Source organism: Phaseolus vulgaris, chromosome 7, assembly GCF_051622355.1.
Source record: "Phaseolus vulgaris cultivar YP4 chromosome 7, ASM5162235v1, whole genome shotgun sequence".
Lineage (NCBI taxonomy): Eukaryota > Viridiplantae > Streptophyta > Magnoliopsida > Fabales > Fabaceae > Phaseolus > Phaseolus vulgaris.
The window spans coordinates 51,723,776-51,742,139 of NC_143504.1; the positions used below are offsets into that span (position 1 = coordinate 51,723,776).

General features: G+C 32.3%; 3 protein-coding genes across 7 annotated transcripts; all 3 read right to left on the reverse strand.

Annotated features, from left to right (window-relative positions):
* Positions 1 to 2,995: 2,995 nt before the first annotated feature.
* LOC137828352 (putative pectinesterase/pectinesterase inhibitor 28) lies at positions 2,996 to 5,509 on the reverse strand. Its single transcript, XM_090305110.1, has 2 exons — positions 4,183 to 5,509; positions 2,996 to 3,897 (listed from the first exon to the last, which is right to left on the reverse strand). Exons 1-2 carry the CDS (start codon positions 5,216 to 5,218, stop codon positions 3,197 to 3,199), a joined length of 1,737 nt encoding a protein of 578 aa, XP_090161236.1. The 5' UTR covers positions 5,219 to 5,509; the 3' UTR covers positions 2,996 to 3,196.
* A 699-nt stretch (positions 5,510 to 6,208) lies between these two features.
* LOC137830044 (pectinesterase) lies at positions 6,209 to 8,165 on the reverse strand. The gene is made up of 2 exons (XM_068637137.2): positions 7,280 to 8,165; positions 6,209 to 6,977 (listed from the first exon to the last, which is right to left on the reverse strand). The coding sequence occupies exons 1-2, from the start codon at positions 8,163 to 8,165 to the stop codon at positions 6,277 to 6,279; spliced, it is 1,587 nt and encodes a 528-aa protein (XP_068493238.1). The 3' UTR covers positions 6,209 to 6,276.
* A 4,305-nt stretch (positions 8,166 to 12,470) lies between these two features.
* LOC137830045 (enolase (DUF1399)) lies at positions 12,471 to 16,944 on the reverse strand. 5 transcript variants are annotated; one of them, XR_011084140.1, is made up of 8 exons: positions 16,419 to 16,944; positions 16,222 to 16,339; positions 15,731 to 16,135; positions 15,248 to 15,526; positions 14,295 to 14,815; positions 14,082 to 14,206; positions 13,286 to 13,451; positions 12,471 to 13,194 (listed from the first exon to the last, which is right to left on the reverse strand). XR_011084140.1 is itself a non-coding variant. In XM_068637139.1 (8 exons), the coding sequence occupies exons 3-8, from the start codon at positions 16,043 to 16,045 to the stop codon at positions 12,652 to 12,654; spliced, it is 1,944 nt and encodes a 647-aa protein (XP_068493240.1). In that variant the 5' UTR covers positions 16,046 to 16,124; positions 16,222 to 16,339; positions 16,419 to 16,944; the 3' UTR covers positions 12,471 to 12,651. The 5 variants fall into 5 exon arrangements, 3 of the variants coding, with proteins under 3 accessions (XP_068493240.1, XP_068493239.1, XP_090160713.1); XR_016523115.1 differs by having other exon boundaries at positions 15,731 to 16,124; positions 16,419 to 16,883; XM_068637139.1 differs by having other exon boundaries at positions 13,286 to 13,446; positions 15,731 to 16,124.
* Positions 16,945 to 18,364: the final 1,420 nt, after the last annotated feature.

An 18,364-nucleotide genomic window follows, 5' to 3' on the forward strand; every position in this document is an offset into this window, starting at 1 on the left:
TATTAAATTAAATTAATAATTTTTATTGGAGATAGTACTAAATGCCATGTATTAAATATTAAAGGGTAAGTAATGAAGAAATATTAAAGGTGTAATCTTTATCTCTTTTTTTTGTAACTTTTATTAATGGTATCCCTTTAGGTTTTTTCATCTGTGGTATATATAAAAGAAAATTCTATTTACTTTTAGTTTACAGTCTTCAATATTATATTAATTACACTTTTATCTATCTTTAATCTTAGCACTGTGCAATTGCCCCCGACTTCACACTGTACTTTTTCTGGTTTGTTTTTCATTTTTTTCAAGTGTATTATTTTGAATATTAAATTATATTAATTTGTAATTACTTAAATTATAAATAGAAAATAAATAATTCTTTAAAATTATAAATATTAAATTGCTAGATTATGATAGTTTATTAATTAATAGATAGTAGGTAGTCTATTGCTGACTTTTTAAGCGTTTTATTAAGTTTGTTCGGTTTATAATTTATAGCAATACAAATTCCTAACCCTTTTTTAAGGTATCGTTTTTCAATTTTAACTTTTATAATATTAAAATATAATAAATTTAAAAATTATTTATTTTAAATTTTAAATTTAATTTTTTAAAAATTAGAGAAATTAGAATTTGAAAAAAAAATAGAAAATACAATCTATAACAATATATATGGGATTTTTTAATGTATACATCTTGTTTTCCAATTTTATCTTTTAATATTAAAATATAAAAAAATAGCAATTACTTATTTTAAATTAAAAATTTAAAGAAATTTAAATTAAAAAACAAAGAATATAATTCCTTATAATTTTATACTTTAAATATTTTTTTAAAATTTAAAATAATTTTTCTCAATAAAAAGTCATCAACATAAAAAATTTAAAAATGCGGTATATGTTTAAAAAAATACTTTATAAAGAGATTTTTTTTTTATCAATAATAAAAAATCAATTTTAGAATCTTATACAAAATTGCATTTTACTTTATCAAAAGAGATGAAACTTGTCTTAATAATATTTTCAATTTTAAAAAAAAAATCTCTACAGTTTTACAAAAGCGGAGGAATTGTCAGCAGTTTAAATTTTTTATAATTAATACTATATTAGATAATAAAAAATATATGAATGCTATATAGCTTTCATGCTATATATAAATTTAACACTTTATCTTATATTTGAATTTTCTCAATAAATTACATATATGGAATAATTACCTATTAATTTGTTATGGGTATACTTATTTCCATTAAGTTCTAGACATTGTTTAAGATGAAATTATTCTTTTTATTAAGATTAATATGGAAAAGTTAACGTTAAGTTTAAAATTTAAGTTAAAGCATGATTATTTTTTTTTTGGCATAAACATGATTGTATTATATATACTATTTACACAAGTATAAGGTTTGAATTACATGAAGAACCAAATTAGTATTTTAGATTAAAAGAATTCTTAAACATGTAGATCTAAACAATTCTGACTCACTGGACCATTAAAATGGATTTTCTTAAGAAAGTATAATACTTTTTTTTTAAAGTATTACGTAAATAACCAAATTTTAAAAAAATTATCACACTGGATAAATCATGTTTTAGAACACGATGTTAAAAAAGAAGAGATGATTAAAATCATACACATTTCTTTTTTTCATTTCACTGAAAGCGTATACGTAAAATTTCTATTTTATCAAGAAAATTATGATTTTTTCTTAATTTTGGGTTTTTCAATTTTTGAAATTAATTAAAATTTTATATACAAATACGTTTTTTTTTATATTCTTTTTAGATAAATCGTATTATAAAGTACGATTTGCATTTATTAAAAGATATAGATATTTAGACAAAAACTAATATAATATAAGTGTCTTTTCTAATTCTTATATATTTATCTTTGTATAAAAATTATAACTTTTATTTTGTCTTTTCTAATTCTTATTTTTATTGATTGACTCTTTATTTTTCATTCTCTCTCTTTAACTACACTTAGAATGTTTGTATTGTTTGTATATATTTAGACTACTTTGATTTCAATAAAAAACAGAAGAGATATTCTTTCTCATATTTTTTGTCTTCATCTTTCTCTTTTCACTATAAAAAAATCATGAAATAGAAACTATTTTGTAGAGACTAAAATAATTAGTTGCAATAGTAACTAAATTAGAGACCATGAAACTAAAAAAAATTAGTTTTAATTAATTTCTATCATTGTTAAATAGTTTCTAAATTGGTATCTAATTAGCAACCAAGGTTTTAGAGACCAAATTTAAAAACTAAATAATTGGTAGTTAAAACCTTGGTTGCTAATTAGATACCAATTTAGAAACTATTTAACAATAATAGAAACTAATTTAGAAACCAATTTTTTATTTAGTTTCTAAAATGGTCCCTAATTTAGTTACTATAGCAACTAATTATTTTGGTTTATAAAAATTGGTTTCTATTTCATGATTTTCTTGTAGTGTTTGTTCAGCTATGTCCTTTTTTTATAATATGGTATTAGAGTTATGATTAGAGCTTTGGTTGCTACATTTGCTCATAAGTGAAGTTGTTGATCTCTTACAAAATCTTGTTCACCTTACCATGTTAGTTCATCAAATAGTTCTTCGTTTCTCATTGTTTCTATTATTCTTGAAGGACCAAACTATCATCATTGGTCTCATTCATTACAAATGAACCTCATTTCAAAGAACAAGATAGGTTTCATTGATCCAGCATAGCAAGGAGTGAATATGCTGGTTGTTTTCTGAAAGCTCAAAGTCGATTCTCAATCCATTGCACAGAGCATCATTTGTATGGACAAACCTTTCACATATATGGAATTATTTAAAGGAAAGGTTCTCCATAAGAGACATTTTCGTATTTCCATATATATCCTTTCATTTGATATATATAAATAAATAAATAGACACCAAAATTAGATAGGAAATAAAGTTATTAAACAGTTCAAACAAAAGATTTTGAAGATGAAAAAGAGAGCTAGTATTTCCTCGAAAATAAAATAGATAGGAAGTATATATTAAATTTTGTTAACAACAAAGTCTCCTAAAGAAAGGTTTGATTACATTAAATCTATGTACTACAGGAACAAGTGATCATCTCTCTGCAGTTAGAGAAATGTGGCATTACAGTGAAAGTGAAAGACACAAGCCTATAAACTCTGGGATGCATATTAGCACGCATTCTCCTTCCTAAAAAACTGTTTAGTGCTTGGGGAGGGTGGAAGAGTAGTATGGAATCCTAGTAATTTTAACCCAGTCATCTCCATGAAAAAAATTTAATGGTGAGTATTCGCTTGCGGATTTTGAATTCAGTTTCTTGATCCCTGGCCATTTTACCCGCTTCGATTTGTTTGAACCAGGACCACTGTTATTGTACTCAGCATAGAAACAAGTGTTCATACCTGAAAGACCCTGTGGTCCTTTCCATGGCACATACCCATCAGGTTCAATAAAGCCCTCCATGTAAGTGTTCATGAAGATGGTCCTCGAGTAATTCTTCAATGGACGAGCTAGGTAAGCCTTCTTATCAAACTTCATTCTATGATTCGACACAATGGAGCTTCCTTGTATCACTATTCCTGATGGTTGGTGCTTCTCCTTTCTACCTTGAGCGGTCACAATCAATGGTTGGTTTTCCAATGGCTTTCTTACCACGAAAGTGCAGTTTTGAAAAACAGCCACTGCATCACCAAAGACAAAGTCCGTGGTGCCTGAAATGGTGCAATCCCGATAAAATTGGCGCATGGCATGAACATACAAGGTGTCCTCGTACCCATCCATTGAGCATCTATAGAAAATGGATCTGTCTGCTTGGACCCTTATGGCTACTGCTTGATGTTTGTGGGGGCCAGCGGAATTCTCAAACCCTATATTGATGGCCACAAAGTAATCTCCGTGAATAGCTGCATGCATGCATAAACTAATTAACATGCCAATATACCATGATCACTTCATCGCCACTCAAACTAATTTACTGAACTCTTGGCCAAATATTTAATTTTGTTCATTTTTAGTTTGGACAATCATACAATACACATACACCTTCATTTTATATACACCTATTAAACACTCTTTTTTTCCCTTATCTCTCACTTCTTAATCAATATTTAGGGGGTTCACACATAGTAGCAAGAGGCTAGAAAAAGCTGGTATTGCTATCATCAACTGTATAGGGAAAAGACACATACCAACTGAGGCGGTTTTGTAAGTATTCAGCCCATCTAAGAAGTTTCTGTTGCCTGTGATTCGTGTCTTATTGGCACCATCACCGACAAACACCACGCGAGTCATTGTTTTAGTGACTTCAATGTACTCATTATAAACACCCTCCCTAATGTAAATCACGAATGGCTTTTTGTTCTTCTTAGGCACTTTCTGTAGTGCCTGGTCGATGCTCTTGAACTTTTCACTACCATCTTTGGCCACAATCGCATTGGCCTTGAGTTTGTAGGGATTTTGATAAAGGAGTCTACGAACACCACCACCATCATCATCATCATCAAAAATCAACGAGGAAATAACCTCATCTTGACCAAAAACATGTTCGTCATCCTCAACAAGCTGACGCTTATTGACGTCACTCAATTCCGAGACAGTATTTGCAAGTGCTGTGATGATGGCAAGGGCGTTGCTGCTCATGTGCATGGTAGTGGTCAACAAGTTCCTCATCCTATTCCCAGCTTGGACGGTGGTGTTATGGAAGCCATCCAAGCAAGTCTCTTGGTACGTTATTGCACCGCTAAGCCAAACTTTCAAACTAGTGAGGATGTTGTTGAGATTGTCGAGATCAAACTTGCCCATTTTCTCAAGTGCCCTCTTGAATTCCCCAACGGAAAGATTCATGAGTTGCTTGCATGTTGCAAGTGCCATTCTGGCTCTGGGGTTTCTCTCAGCCCCGAGCATGTGATCTATTTTATGTTGTCCTTTACCTATTTTCTTCATGGTTATATTGAATACAATTTTAATGAGTTCTCTGGAGTCTGTGGTGTTCCCAGCCTCTTCTCTCAGGCTTTTCTCACATTCTTTCTGGTAATATGTTGGTTTACAAAGGGTTCTCACCGCTTTAACAGAGGAAACTACGTGGTTGTTCTGTTGTGAGTCATTGTTGGAATCCGAGTTGTAGTTGACGCTAAATGCGATGGCAACGACCATAGCCACAAGGAAGATGGTAGAGACACCAATAACGGCGATTCTCCTCTTGCTTCCTCCATCTTCCTCGCTCATTTTCAATTAAGCGCCCCCTATCAACACTTCAAATTAAAAATATGCAATACGATAAGACTAAGGGTAAGCCATAGTTTTACCAATAACTAAACTGGTTAAATCATAACAACATTACATGCAAATCAAATACAATTAAACCTTGTGGGTGTTTTTTTTCTTTCTTCTATGTTTTTCTTATTTTGGTTCCTGCGCGTATTGTGTACCAGAAGGAGACGCGCAGAGAAGTGAAGGGAAAGGGCCTGCTGAGGCTGCGGCAATCCTCCGTCAAACCCTTTTGGAGTGTGCATCTCTGTGATTGATGGCCAAAATAGAATTTCCTTTATATCTAGATCAAATAGTGGTTTAGAATTTGGCTATGCTCAAAATAGCAAAATACAAGTGATCAAGCTCAGAAGCCGCACAATATATAGAAATAATTCAGATTTCTGTTCTTACCTTAGATTGTGATAATTTTAGCATTACAAGGCCTGTTTGAATTCTTCATATCTCGTTCCCAGATCTTTGTTCACCCCATTTTCTTTTTTAGAGTAATACTTTGGGAGAAAAATAAAGTGGGTGATATCTCTTTTTATTTAATTTTTACTACCCTCCAATGTTAAAGATTTAAAACATGTTATCAGTAATAAATGAAATATTCATATCTATGTTTTGAACTTTAAAATCATAAAGATAAAAAATAAAAATAAAAATAAAATATCTTCCTTTTAATTTATAATTTTAAATTTCAAAACATAAATATTACTTTGTGAATCAAATAAAAAATATTAATTTTCCTTTTTCTCAATTAAAATTTATCCAGTCAACTAAACATAATTTCTAATCAAAATCTCTCATCTGTTTGATGGTTAACAGGGGTTGCATACATTTTTCCATTCATAATAAGGTGATAAGAAGAGAAGGCAAACCGTTCTAACTTTCCGTAAGAACTCACTTGATTTATTATTTTTTTTTAATTTCTTTACATGCATAAGATGCATTCACAATATTAGGTATCAGTTGATACAATTAATTTAATCAAAACAAGTTGAAGTGTGTGTAAGAAGCATGACAAAAAAAAATTACTGTAACCCTGCTTTGAAAGGTACTCCTGTGGTGGGTAGCCATTTGTCACCTTGAATAAACTTCTTCACCGTGAAATCAAGTGCATCCTTTTCGTCTATGAGATGGTACCCTTCCCATGTGACCCTATTGTTCGTGTTTGAACCAGGTCCCCAGTTAGCAAACTCTGCATAATACAGTGTGCTCAAAGCAAAATCCCCTGACCATTCATTCCACCCCTTTGGATCAATTAGGCCATCCATGAAAGATTGTACGTAAACAGTCCTTGAATACTCCTTCCAAGGCCTACCCAAATATGTCTGTATTCCATTGTAGTTGCTAGTAGCATCACCCAACTCACTGGCTGCTGTTATGCAACAGTTCTGTATGGAGATGCCAGTGTTTTGGTTTGGATCTGTTCGACCTTGTGCTGTGATTGCATTGAATTGGTTTTGCATAGGAAGTCTTGGATAAATGTTACAATCCTGGAATACTGTTGCTGCATTGCCAAATATAAAATCCACTGTGCCATAAATGTCACAGCTTTTGTAGAATTGCCTTTGGGAATGTACGTACAGTGTGTCTTGGTAACCCTCAAAACTGCAATTGTAGAACGTAGACATGTCCGCCCCGTTTCTCACAGCCACAGCTTGATGCTTACTGGACCCAGCAGTGTTACGAAATGTTATGTTCACAGCAACAAACCCTTTTCCAACAACAGCTGCTCAACACAGTTGTAGCAGACACATTATAGTCTATGTCACACAAATATACCACAATATATATCTTGATGTGATGTTAATAAAATTCCACATAGATAATATTTGGTAATTATAGTGTGTGTTTCAGTTTTAGTAGCCATATTATGTAGATATTTACTCACCCACTATATTAATGTTGGATTTGAGAACATGTAGCTAACTAACATGATTTATATCCTTATCTGGCTCAAGTGCTAGAAATTAATGCGCATGCATAAGCAGAAATACGTGACATGATATGCAACGTGTGAACATAGCTTACCAAAAGTCGCAGATTGGAAAGTGGTCCAGCCATCGACCACGCTGCGATCGCCAGTGAGCACAGTGCGGTTGATGCCATCTCCAATCAACATTAGGTTCTGCTTGTTCTTAGGAATAGACACGTACTCATTGTAAATCCCCGCGACAACATAGATTACATGGTACCCGTTGTTGGTGCCGCTGTTTTCGGGTGCAGCAGCCACTGCATCATTTATGGTGGTGAAATCAGCAGACCCATCAGGGTTCACCACCACTTTTTGCCTCACCTCCACATTGTCAAGGCTTGTTTGCAGTAACTTTCTATTAGTAATAGTCTCAACTGTGGCTGATCCTTGCATGGCATCGCTAACCCAACCGCGGGTGAAAAGGGCTAGAGATGTGCTATATAGTTTGATCGCATCAGAAAGGGGACTTGATAAGGCACTGGTAACTACAGGATAGGGAGTTACCTCGTTAAAACCATTCAAGCACGTTTGTTGGTTGGTTAAAGTGGCACTAAGCAAGGTTTGCAAGTCGTAGACCTGATAGCCAGTGACGGTGTTTTGAATGGCTTGGAGGACATTGGAGAAGAAATCAATGTTGAGTTCAGAAAGGTTGAAGCAATCTTCAAGGGCGTGTACTGTTGAAGCGGGAATGGCGTAGTGGTTTGTAAGATAAGAAGAGATCAATGCAGAAATCGATTTTGTAGTTGATAAGCATTGCTGAAGGAGGAAACGGCATTGGTCATGTGTGGATATATATTGAGGAGGTAGAGTGGTTTTGCAGAATTCTGGGTAGGGTGTATTGTTGCATGTGGTATGGGAGAAGGAGGAGAAAGCTAGAAGAGAAGAAGAATGGAAGAGAATGAAGAGGAAAAAAAGGTTGTAGAAGGTGGTCCAGGTCTTCATTTTTGTGGGTGGATGTATGTAGAGACTTATGCTCTTGTATATTTATATTTAGCTGCATTAACCTGCATTAAATTAACTAACCTTCTGGCTACAAAATCTGGTCGATCAACACTCATTTTTTTTATATAATTATGAAGTTAAATAATTATTGGTTGATTAAATTTTATTTAGTATTTTTATCATGTATATTTTGTCTTTACAATATGAAAATAGCCTGTACAAGAAAGGAACTGCACTGCGTCATGTATTACATTTGAAATAAATTATATTTTGGTATGATAATTTGAGAAACAATTTTTCAACAGTAATAGTAGAAAATGCATAAGAGAAATCATCACAATCATTTTTTTCAAATAAAAAATTACAGTTGTAAAATAGTTTTTGGATAGGAGAGACTCTATTAAAAATATCTTTATATATATATAAAATTAAAGTTGTTGTCAAGCAACTTCTTGCAACGAATAGTTGTTTTAATTTAATGTTTTTTAATGTGTTGCTTCATATTATAAAGTTCAATTTGGACAAAATAAATTTATTGCTTATTTTTTTCATTGTATTGTGCAGAATTTAGAAATTTACACTAGATTGATTGAAAGGGAAGAAAATGGACAGTGTATTTAAATAAGCATGATAAAGTGTGCAACTCCCACGTTGTGTTTGTATATTGTTTTTGGTTGTACATATCTTGATTGGTAGCAAAGACGAGGAATATTAGAGAAGACGTGTGAGTTAGGAAGTTGCTTTTGTGATTAACATCTTGATTTTACTCAACGAAGAAAGATCGAGTTAGTGAGTGGAAGGCATGTTTAAATTTCAATCATCCCTAGAAGTCAATAATTATTAGGTATTTACAAATAGATTCTACGTGTAAAATCGTATAATCTTAAATACATTGATACAGGTAATGTATTAAGTAATCTATTTCTTTTTCAATCAACAACAAACATTAAATAAATAAATAAAGTACTTAGAATACTTCAGCCAACCGTATAGAAAACATATCCAGATTAATAATTATACTATCTTCAAGAAGCGGAACATAAAGAAAACAGTAAGCAAGTAATAAACAGTACAATGAAACATATAAAACACTCAATTTTTTTCCGAAAAAACTTCAAAAACTGCTCTCATAAGAGAAGGTAACAGAGTTATATACACACCATCATTATTCAAGAATAACAAATGTTGAGTGTAGAGAATTTTAAAAGATTTCAACATAAATTTCAATTTAAACAACTTACCAACTTAACTTTTAATATGTGATTTATTTCAGTATACTAAACAATTAAGTGTATGCAAATAACTTAACTTCAAATCCACTTATATATATAGACATTTTTTTTATCGGCAAAAATAGAATGAATATTAATGGAGATATTTAAAGGATACCTCAAACCTTATATAAAGACAACGATATCCTTTAGCCTACCACTCGCATTGAAAACTTTAAAGCAGACAACACGAGAGATGCAAGTTCGACGTCTACCCATACCCAACTAAAACACCACTTCTAACTTGAAACAATCATACTCAACCCAACCTTCCCCCTCTCATATATAGACACTCGACTCTAGTTCTAGAAACATATGTTGAATTTGACTTAGAGATATGAACTTGTCATACTACATTACTATGTTATCTCTCCACAGAACTACATGAACATAGGAACTAAGTCCTATTACATGATAGGGTAAATTCATATGATCTGTCAGACCAACTATTTTTCAAATTGTAGTCTCAACCTCTATCAACTCTACAACCCGATAATTTTCATCTATATAACTTCAATGCACCAATAGAATTAAGATATCTCCTTTTAGATGAATCTCTAATTCAATGCATACTTTAAACAATCTCAACATGATATTTTCTTTCCTAAAAATACTATGTCTAAATCACACTTCATATTATCCATCAATATACCATATAATCACTTATAAACTAGCTTTTATAACATATTAGAAATTCTAAAAAGAATCACAAATACATATGTATAACGTGCAATTCTCATCCACTAAGTCTTAGGCTCGCCCAACAACCAAGTTCTAAGACTATGTTCGCCCAACAAGTTAGGCTCGCCTAATGACCAACTAATGGAACCAAATGCGTCTAGTGAGTATGGCTTGTCCAACATCCAATACTCTCGAGTTTTTAATTCTCTTAATTTCGCATATCGAGAACATTGCTTGTCTAACTACCAAACCATTGAGACTAAATTCACCTAACGACCAATGCTTTTGGGTTTTCTAATTTACGAATTTCGCTCCACGAGCTTATGGCTTGTCCAACAAGTTACATAATTGCATAATTTTGAAACTAATCTAGATGACTCAAGAGGGTTTTTCATATCATTTCTACTTGTTTCCAAATCATCATTTCAAACTTAAGTCACTTGGTTTTATTCAGAGTTCTACAACAATTCCAATAACATATACTATACAAATAGTTCAAACTAACTCATTTTCACATCCTTAAATCACACATTCACAAAGAATTTTCATGTCACCAATAACATCAGTAACCTACCATCTCCAACTTAATCTACAAATCAAGTTAAATCACAATATCTACTCATTCAAATAACATCTATTTTAGTAAACAAGACAAACTCTACAAGAGAAATTGAAGCAAGTGATTATGTTATCTTTATATTCAGATTTTTTAACTTATGATACTTTTGAAACTCAATTCTAACTTTCCTAACCTAATTGGATGGCTGCCAGAAAAAAGTTTCAACTTCCAAAAAATGCACATATAAACTAACATTCATCACAGATTCTGGATCAATGATCAAACCACATCACTAATATCCAGAACTAACAAAGACTAATCCTAAAACCAAAAATCTTAAACAAGATACATGTTTCTAGGTACACAAAAAAATACAAAATTTACTCAAAGAAGAAAAAAAAACAAAAAAAAATGATTGGACAACTCTACACTGTTCATTGTCAAAAAAACCAAAAGTGATATTTGATCGTCAATTTGATAAAAGATGGAGTCATATTTTTATATAAAAGCAAAATGAAAAAAGAAAAAAAAATATCTACAATGATGATTATTTAAAAAAAAACTAAATAAATAATTTTTTTATTTATATAAAATTTTAATTTTAATAATAAAATATTCAAATATCATTTTAATTATATTGCTATAAGTCATTACTATATAAATACTAAAATCATATAAATAGTTAAGAATAGATAAAATAATTAAAAAATTTAAGAAAATATTTAAATTTTGTATGTTTTAAAATTTTCGTTAAAATTTACTTAACATTAAAAAAAATCATATATTATTTATGTTTAGTGTTAAAAAAACATTTTCTAAAGAGTTAAGATATTTAACAATATGTTAAATTGTAATATGAATTTATTCAATTTAGTCTTATATTTAGTCTAAAAATAAAAGTATGACGTGACAGAGTCATATCTAATTGGGATAAAATAAAAGTATGACGTGACAGAGTCATATCTAATTGGGACGAAAGTCGTATCGAATTAACACGACTTGCCTAAATTTGTAATTTTCTTAAACGTATCTCATTTTAATAAAAAGCAAAAAAAATAATTCCAAACCCTAAGATAGTTGTCCAATATGTTAAATTGTAATATGAATTTATTCAATTTAGTCTTATATTTATGTAGTTTATTTGATTTGTTCTTGTACTGTTAAAAATGATAAATAAGTTTCCTATTTTTAAATTAACATTTTTCAACTTAATTTCTTTCATTACATTGTTTGATAAAGTCGTTTGTACGTATTAATGAAAAATATTTAACACTACCAATTTCAAAATTAAGAGATTTAATTAAAACCTTTAATAATATAAAAAAATAAACTTAAAAAATATAGAGAATAAATAATTAATTTAACATTTAACTAATAAACTGAATATAAAAAAGGATCCGGATAGTCTACAGTTAGAAAATAAATTGAATGGTGTGCAGTTTCAAATCTAAATACTAAAACTGTTTCTTTTTTACATTCATATTAAAATAAAAATTACAAATTTATCATTTATAATCTATTATTAAATAATAAAATAAAAACTCTTTATATTGTACTATTAATATATAGACTATTTATCCGTGGTTTTAAATCCTCAATTTTCATAGATTCATCTCTAAGTTAGTCAAGTAACATTATGTATAGTCTGTATAAGTAGAAATTAAGACAAAATAAAAATACTATTGAATAAAATATAAAAAAAAATAGTTTTAGAAATTATCCCTGCAAATGGATTCATAGAAGAAAAAAAGTTAAAAACTAAAATTAATTTGAATATAATTTTGGGGAGATAGATACTCACAAGCCACAATCAAAACCATTTTGTATATTTATTTATTTTACAATATTTATATAAATTTATATTATTATCCTCCAACAAATTGGGGCTTTCCAGTAAAAATGTGAACTTGAAGCAAGCTAAAATTTTGGAAATAATGATGGTAATAGATAGTATTTGCTAAAATTGAAGATAGGGTTAACCTAAAATGCTTTGTTTGTACAACATGTGACTACCTTCCACTGGTGACTGACCTAATGTTGGATACCTTTTTAGCTGATCAACTGCATCAGATGTCATCACAACCCCAGCATGCCAATGCCAAGGTTGAAGATAAGTTGAATCAATGGATGAGGACCATGAAGATGGATGAAGTATCACAGAACCCCAATCTCTACTTCCAAACCTTGCCTCCCTTAATCTTCTTCTCACCAACAAGCCTCCCACGTCTTGTTTCTTCATTTCTGATACACTTCTGAGTATTGAAATGCAAAGGAGAAGCATCAGCACTGCATCTTCTTCGGGTGATACTTCAACAACCAGTAGCCTCCAATTTAGAAGTGCAGTTGCTTTTCCATCTGGGTTATCTTCTGTGAAACGTACTACTGTTAGAAAATAATCCTCATCTTCCTCTTCCTCAATCTCTTTCTCCTCTAACTCTATTCTCATGCCTTCTCCTTTTCTCTTTGACTTTGTTTTCTTTACTTCATATTGCCTTTGCCTCCCTCTCAATAACTGCACCTGCAATTGATTATTGCAACTTAGGATTTAGCCAAACTAAGAAGCAAAATTGCATGTTTCAGGATAATATTTAGGGAAGCTGACACTCTACCGATGACTCTGGAGAGGTTTGATTTGGCAAACTAAAGGTGAGACCTGACACTGATTGTGATGACTCCCATTGTATTGTCAGTTCATCTCCTGTTGAAAAGTTCCATGCAGCTTTACCTTGTTCGGTAGGTTCCTTTGGCGTTGCAGTGGCCACCACCTTCTCTGTACTAGACAGAAACAAAACTAGAAAATATTAATAGACTGAAACAAAAAAGGAAAATATTTGAGATTTGCTCTAAAAGAATGGGAGCAGACATATATAACATCTAGTATTATAACTTTGTCAAAGCTATGGAGACATAAAGACATGCAGTTAATTCATTGAATTTTCCTGTTCTCAAGTAATAATACTTCACAAGACCTAATATAGATAAATTATAAAGAAATAGATAGAACCAAGGTTTAGTAGAAGCTGAACATAATATCATATAATACAACCAATTTATGAGGGGAAACTATCTTTGACAAGCCTTAAAGGCTAATATTTTTTTCTCAATATGTTAGAAAATATAATCCCTCAGCGGCCAACGTGAAACTCACCATTATATGAAACATGTTGTGTTAGAAAATATACACTAACTTCAGATAACTTTTGAATCTGGACTAATATGAAAGAAATAAGACATGAGAGCAAGATATTTCAAAGCAGAAGTATGGTTTTCTTATTATTCAGACCAATATCAATTCTTACTTTCTAGTTTATTTTCTGACTCGAGTCCACAATTCTGCAAGGAAGATAAGACAAGACAAACACAATGACCATTATTAAATTTATGTAATAAGTACATAAAACATACCAGGGGCTCTACCAATGGGACCAGCAACATAAGACCAAGATCCTTCACGTATCTCTATAATCCTATCTTCCCGTTTAACAGCTGAAGGAGTTTCACTCCCTCTTCTCCAAAATCCTCCTCCTACCCTGTAGTTCAAACATTTGCCTGTTAGTTAGTACAAAATGCTATTAACCATGCCAACTATTTCTCAATGGAAGAGTTGAAGAGGTTCACCTAATTCTAACAACAAAACACACTCTCCCTGCATGATCAAGAACTGTGCGAGACAACCATCGCCCTTCTTGTGGACGATAACTATTTATTTTCAGAATCACATCAGATATCATTGCCCCAGAATTGTCAGTGACTCGATCGGGTACACATTTCAACAAGTACGGTGCTTGAACTGGTGGAGTTATAGATGTAACAACATTCACCTGTTGACTAATTTCCTTTTCCAAAGTTAAAGAATCTGCTCTCAGTAAATCATTCCAGCTGAATGAAACTGTGTCCAGCAGGCTACTTCCTCTTAGACATCTACCACCATGACGACGAAACTCAAGCATAACTCCCTTAGTCCCAAATTCACAGTAAAAGTGCCAAGCTTTTTCCCATGAATCATTGGTGAAATTGGAGAAGGCTTTATCTAGCTTTAGTTCACTGTGACACCTTGTTATTTGGAGGCGTAAGAAATCACGGTTCATATCCTTCTGCAATGTTCTTATTCTTTGCTTAAGTCTCACGAACACACAGGCCTGCATTGTAAAAATTAGCCGCACTTCATTCCTGTGCAATACTGTCACGTATGTCCATGATATTCTGTTTCAGGGATTGTCTGAAATATTTTTTCATATATTGTTGCAACACTATCACTAATACTCTATTGTATAGAAGCTTTGGGTAAGTTCATCATACATGTATGTATGAAAATATTACAAACCAAAACATCTGATTGATATAGCAAAGAAAATTTCCTGTTTAGGCAAACTCAAGCAAAAGAATGTGGCTATAGGATTATACCTTTTCTACAACCAAATTGATGATGGTGTCTCCTAACATTAACCGCACAAAAACTACTTCAGGTTATTTATCACAAAAAGATAAAGAGCAACCCGGTAAACAACATTCTGACAAGTATACAAGAAAAAGACAACAATAGAAGCAGAGAAAGAGAGCAAGAAATTGACCTCAAGTAAAAATCTTGGAAGCATGGACCTGTATTTTGTATTGACATCTGTGCCTGATTCTTCCCAATAGAGAGGGGATTCGATTGAGGTAACACCTTCCAGTTTGAAAGGCACCTCTCCACCTGCTTTCTCATAAGGTTGATTGAATGCCCTATCCCACAATTTCTTGGTTTCTTCAAACTCCTTTTCCTTCAGGGTTTCAGACAGAGTTACCACCTTCAGCAGATCAATTTCTACAGCTAATGCTCTCAAATCTTCAAAATACACCGTTGGGTAGCTCTACTCCGATTAAAGCAAAACAATTGAAAGAATATAACAGGGGGTCAGAAAGAGGAATTGAAAAAATTAACTGAGGGAGAGTCATCAAAAGAACAAATAGCTAACATTCTAGTGGTTACTTCATCAGCGAGTGCGAAATTAAGACTTAAGATATTGAGTGTGAAAGCATTTAAGAGGAGAACGAAAGGCAACAAAAGCACACACCTGGTGGGTCAGCCACATTAAGAGGATGTCCGAAGTAGGAACGAAACGCGAAGAAAACTCACGCGCGAACCTCTGCAGCATAAACAAGAAAGCCCTGTATCGCTGTCTCGCGGCAATCAAGTACACAACCTCGGACCTGTACGGCTCTACGAACATGGAGCACAACAACAACCTCTGCTTCTCAACTTCCTTAAACACACCCTCCTTCAAACTCCCCCCAACAAATTCGCCACCCGAATCCTGCGAATCCGAACTCGCCTCGTTCTCAAACGACTCCAACGGGTATCTGCTGCTCCAAATCTCCATGCACCGCATCAACGCGTACTCTCTGTTCTCTTCGTCGAAAATTCCCGCTCTCCCTATCAGCTTCGAGAACCTCGTCTCGCAGTATTCCCTGTAACTCACCTAAAACGGTAAACAGCATTACAAACTGAATTTATTTCACTTTTTTATCTTTAACTTTCACTAAAACAAACGATAAACGAACTCACGGGGTTTAAAGTGTGACAGAACCAAACCCATTGGACGTCAAGCGCAGGAAGAATTACAGGAGGAGGAGTGTCTGGAAGCGTGAGATCAGCAATCAACGGCATCCAGAAATCATGGTACCTGCAAAAACGCTCCACCGTCAGATGAGTTTACTAAACCAAAACAAACAAGAGAGGTGTTTTTCTTCCATAGAGTTTACCTTCTTACGGCTTCCACCATAATGGACGTGTGGTGAAGCCATACCGAATCACCCACACTCCTCAAGAAGGCGATATTTCGCCTGGCCGCCGACACGAGATCGATCCCGAGTCGTATCCCCGCGATTTCCGGCAACTCGCCGAGACTTGTGGAGGAGGTGCTGGGCGAGATTTCGGAACCCTGGAGATTGTCCGACATGGTTTTGGTGGCGGAGTATGATAGTTTTTTTAGTAAGTGAGAGGCATGATTGGGTTGCGTGGAGAGGGAAACACGGTTGCGTCTTTAATGAGAGGAAATAGTATCTGGTGGAATGGATGAAGACGTTGATGTTGTTGTTCTTGTTTGTCGGAATTTGGAACAAAGAGAACAAAGTCAGTAGAAATGAAGTTGATTGAGGAAGACAAGAATGACCGTGAGACTGAGTTCTGAGGTGTCCCTGTTTGAACACGTGTGACCATCCCCTCCCTCACTCGCTCACTGCTCGCAAGGTTATGGTTATGGATGCATCCACTCACTTCACTTTAATTAATAATATTATAAATTAAAATTCTCTTATATAATTAAGAGAAAAAGCGACTTCCACCATTATACTATTATCTAATAACAGCTTATCCTAAATGATAATTTTTCTAATTTTGGTAATAATTACCCTAACAATCACTGAAGTTCTAACTCTTAAATACTGTTTGGCATCAAATAAGTGTAATTTATCTATTAAAAACTACACAGGTGTTTTTAAATTTTCTCCAGTTATTTTAAATTATTCAATTAATACTATTATTTTCAATAAAATGCATGTGCATCTTTAGTTTTTTTATTTTAAAATATTTTGAGAAATGTTACATCTAATTATAGTTATAATAGTAATTTAAATATACTTTTATTAAAAAAAAATTATATACACACTTATCATTTTCCTTTGAGTGTTTGTAAAACCACTTAAGGAAACAGGGGATATAAAATTCTGTGGTCTGGTGTATGGTAGTGTTGTGGTCCCAAACATGGATCACAGAATAATAAAGCAATCCACATGTCATCACGTGGTTATAAAAAGTGGTATATCATGTCACTTAGAGTTGAAAGGTCTTGTCTAATAAATGGGTTAAGCACAAATACTTAACCTTCACCACAATTCAAGTTAGCAAGTTTAAAAATAAGTTGGTTAGATTAGATATATGTTGTGTTATGTTATGTTCCATCGCATCTGAGGACCATTTACCATAATGTTGTAGTTTTCGTAAACATTTGTTGATATATGTCAATTTTAAATTTTTTATAGAAATAAATAAATCGTACTTTAATCGTGATTTTAAATATATTTGAAATAATTTTTCCAAGTTAAAGTCATGCTTCAAAATATATTTTCTGAATATTTGTAATGTTTTTACAAAGTTGTCACTAGGAGGACGATTTTAAATTTATTTTAAGAATACTACTTTTTTTTAATTGTTTTTTTCCTATTTAGATGGCTTTTCAGAAAAGGTGAAGTGGTGACGTGGTCCACGATTTCATTCTTGTTTTTTTTAAAAATTTAAGAAAGTGATAAGCACATATTGATGTTTTAATTAATTTTTTTATTGAATGTTTTGTTGTTTTATACATAGTTGGTTTTTTTAATTTTGAAAAAGTTTGAAATAAATTATTGGTTTTAATTTTAAATTAGTAATAAAATTGAATTTGTAAGCAGACTTTTTTTTATGCAAACGTAGTTCATTGATTAAATTAATTATGTTGTTTTGATTTTTTGGTAAGAAATAAAACATACTAAGTTGATCATTGGGAAAAAAAATCATCAAAAAGATAAATAATTAAAATATAAATAGTTGGATCGTAGTGGTAAAGTTTTTCGTCCTCTTCCTATTAGATGGGAATTTTCTTCACCAAGCTGGGTCAAAATTAATACTGATGGGGCTGCTAGGGGTATCCTGGTCTTGCTACTTGTGGAGG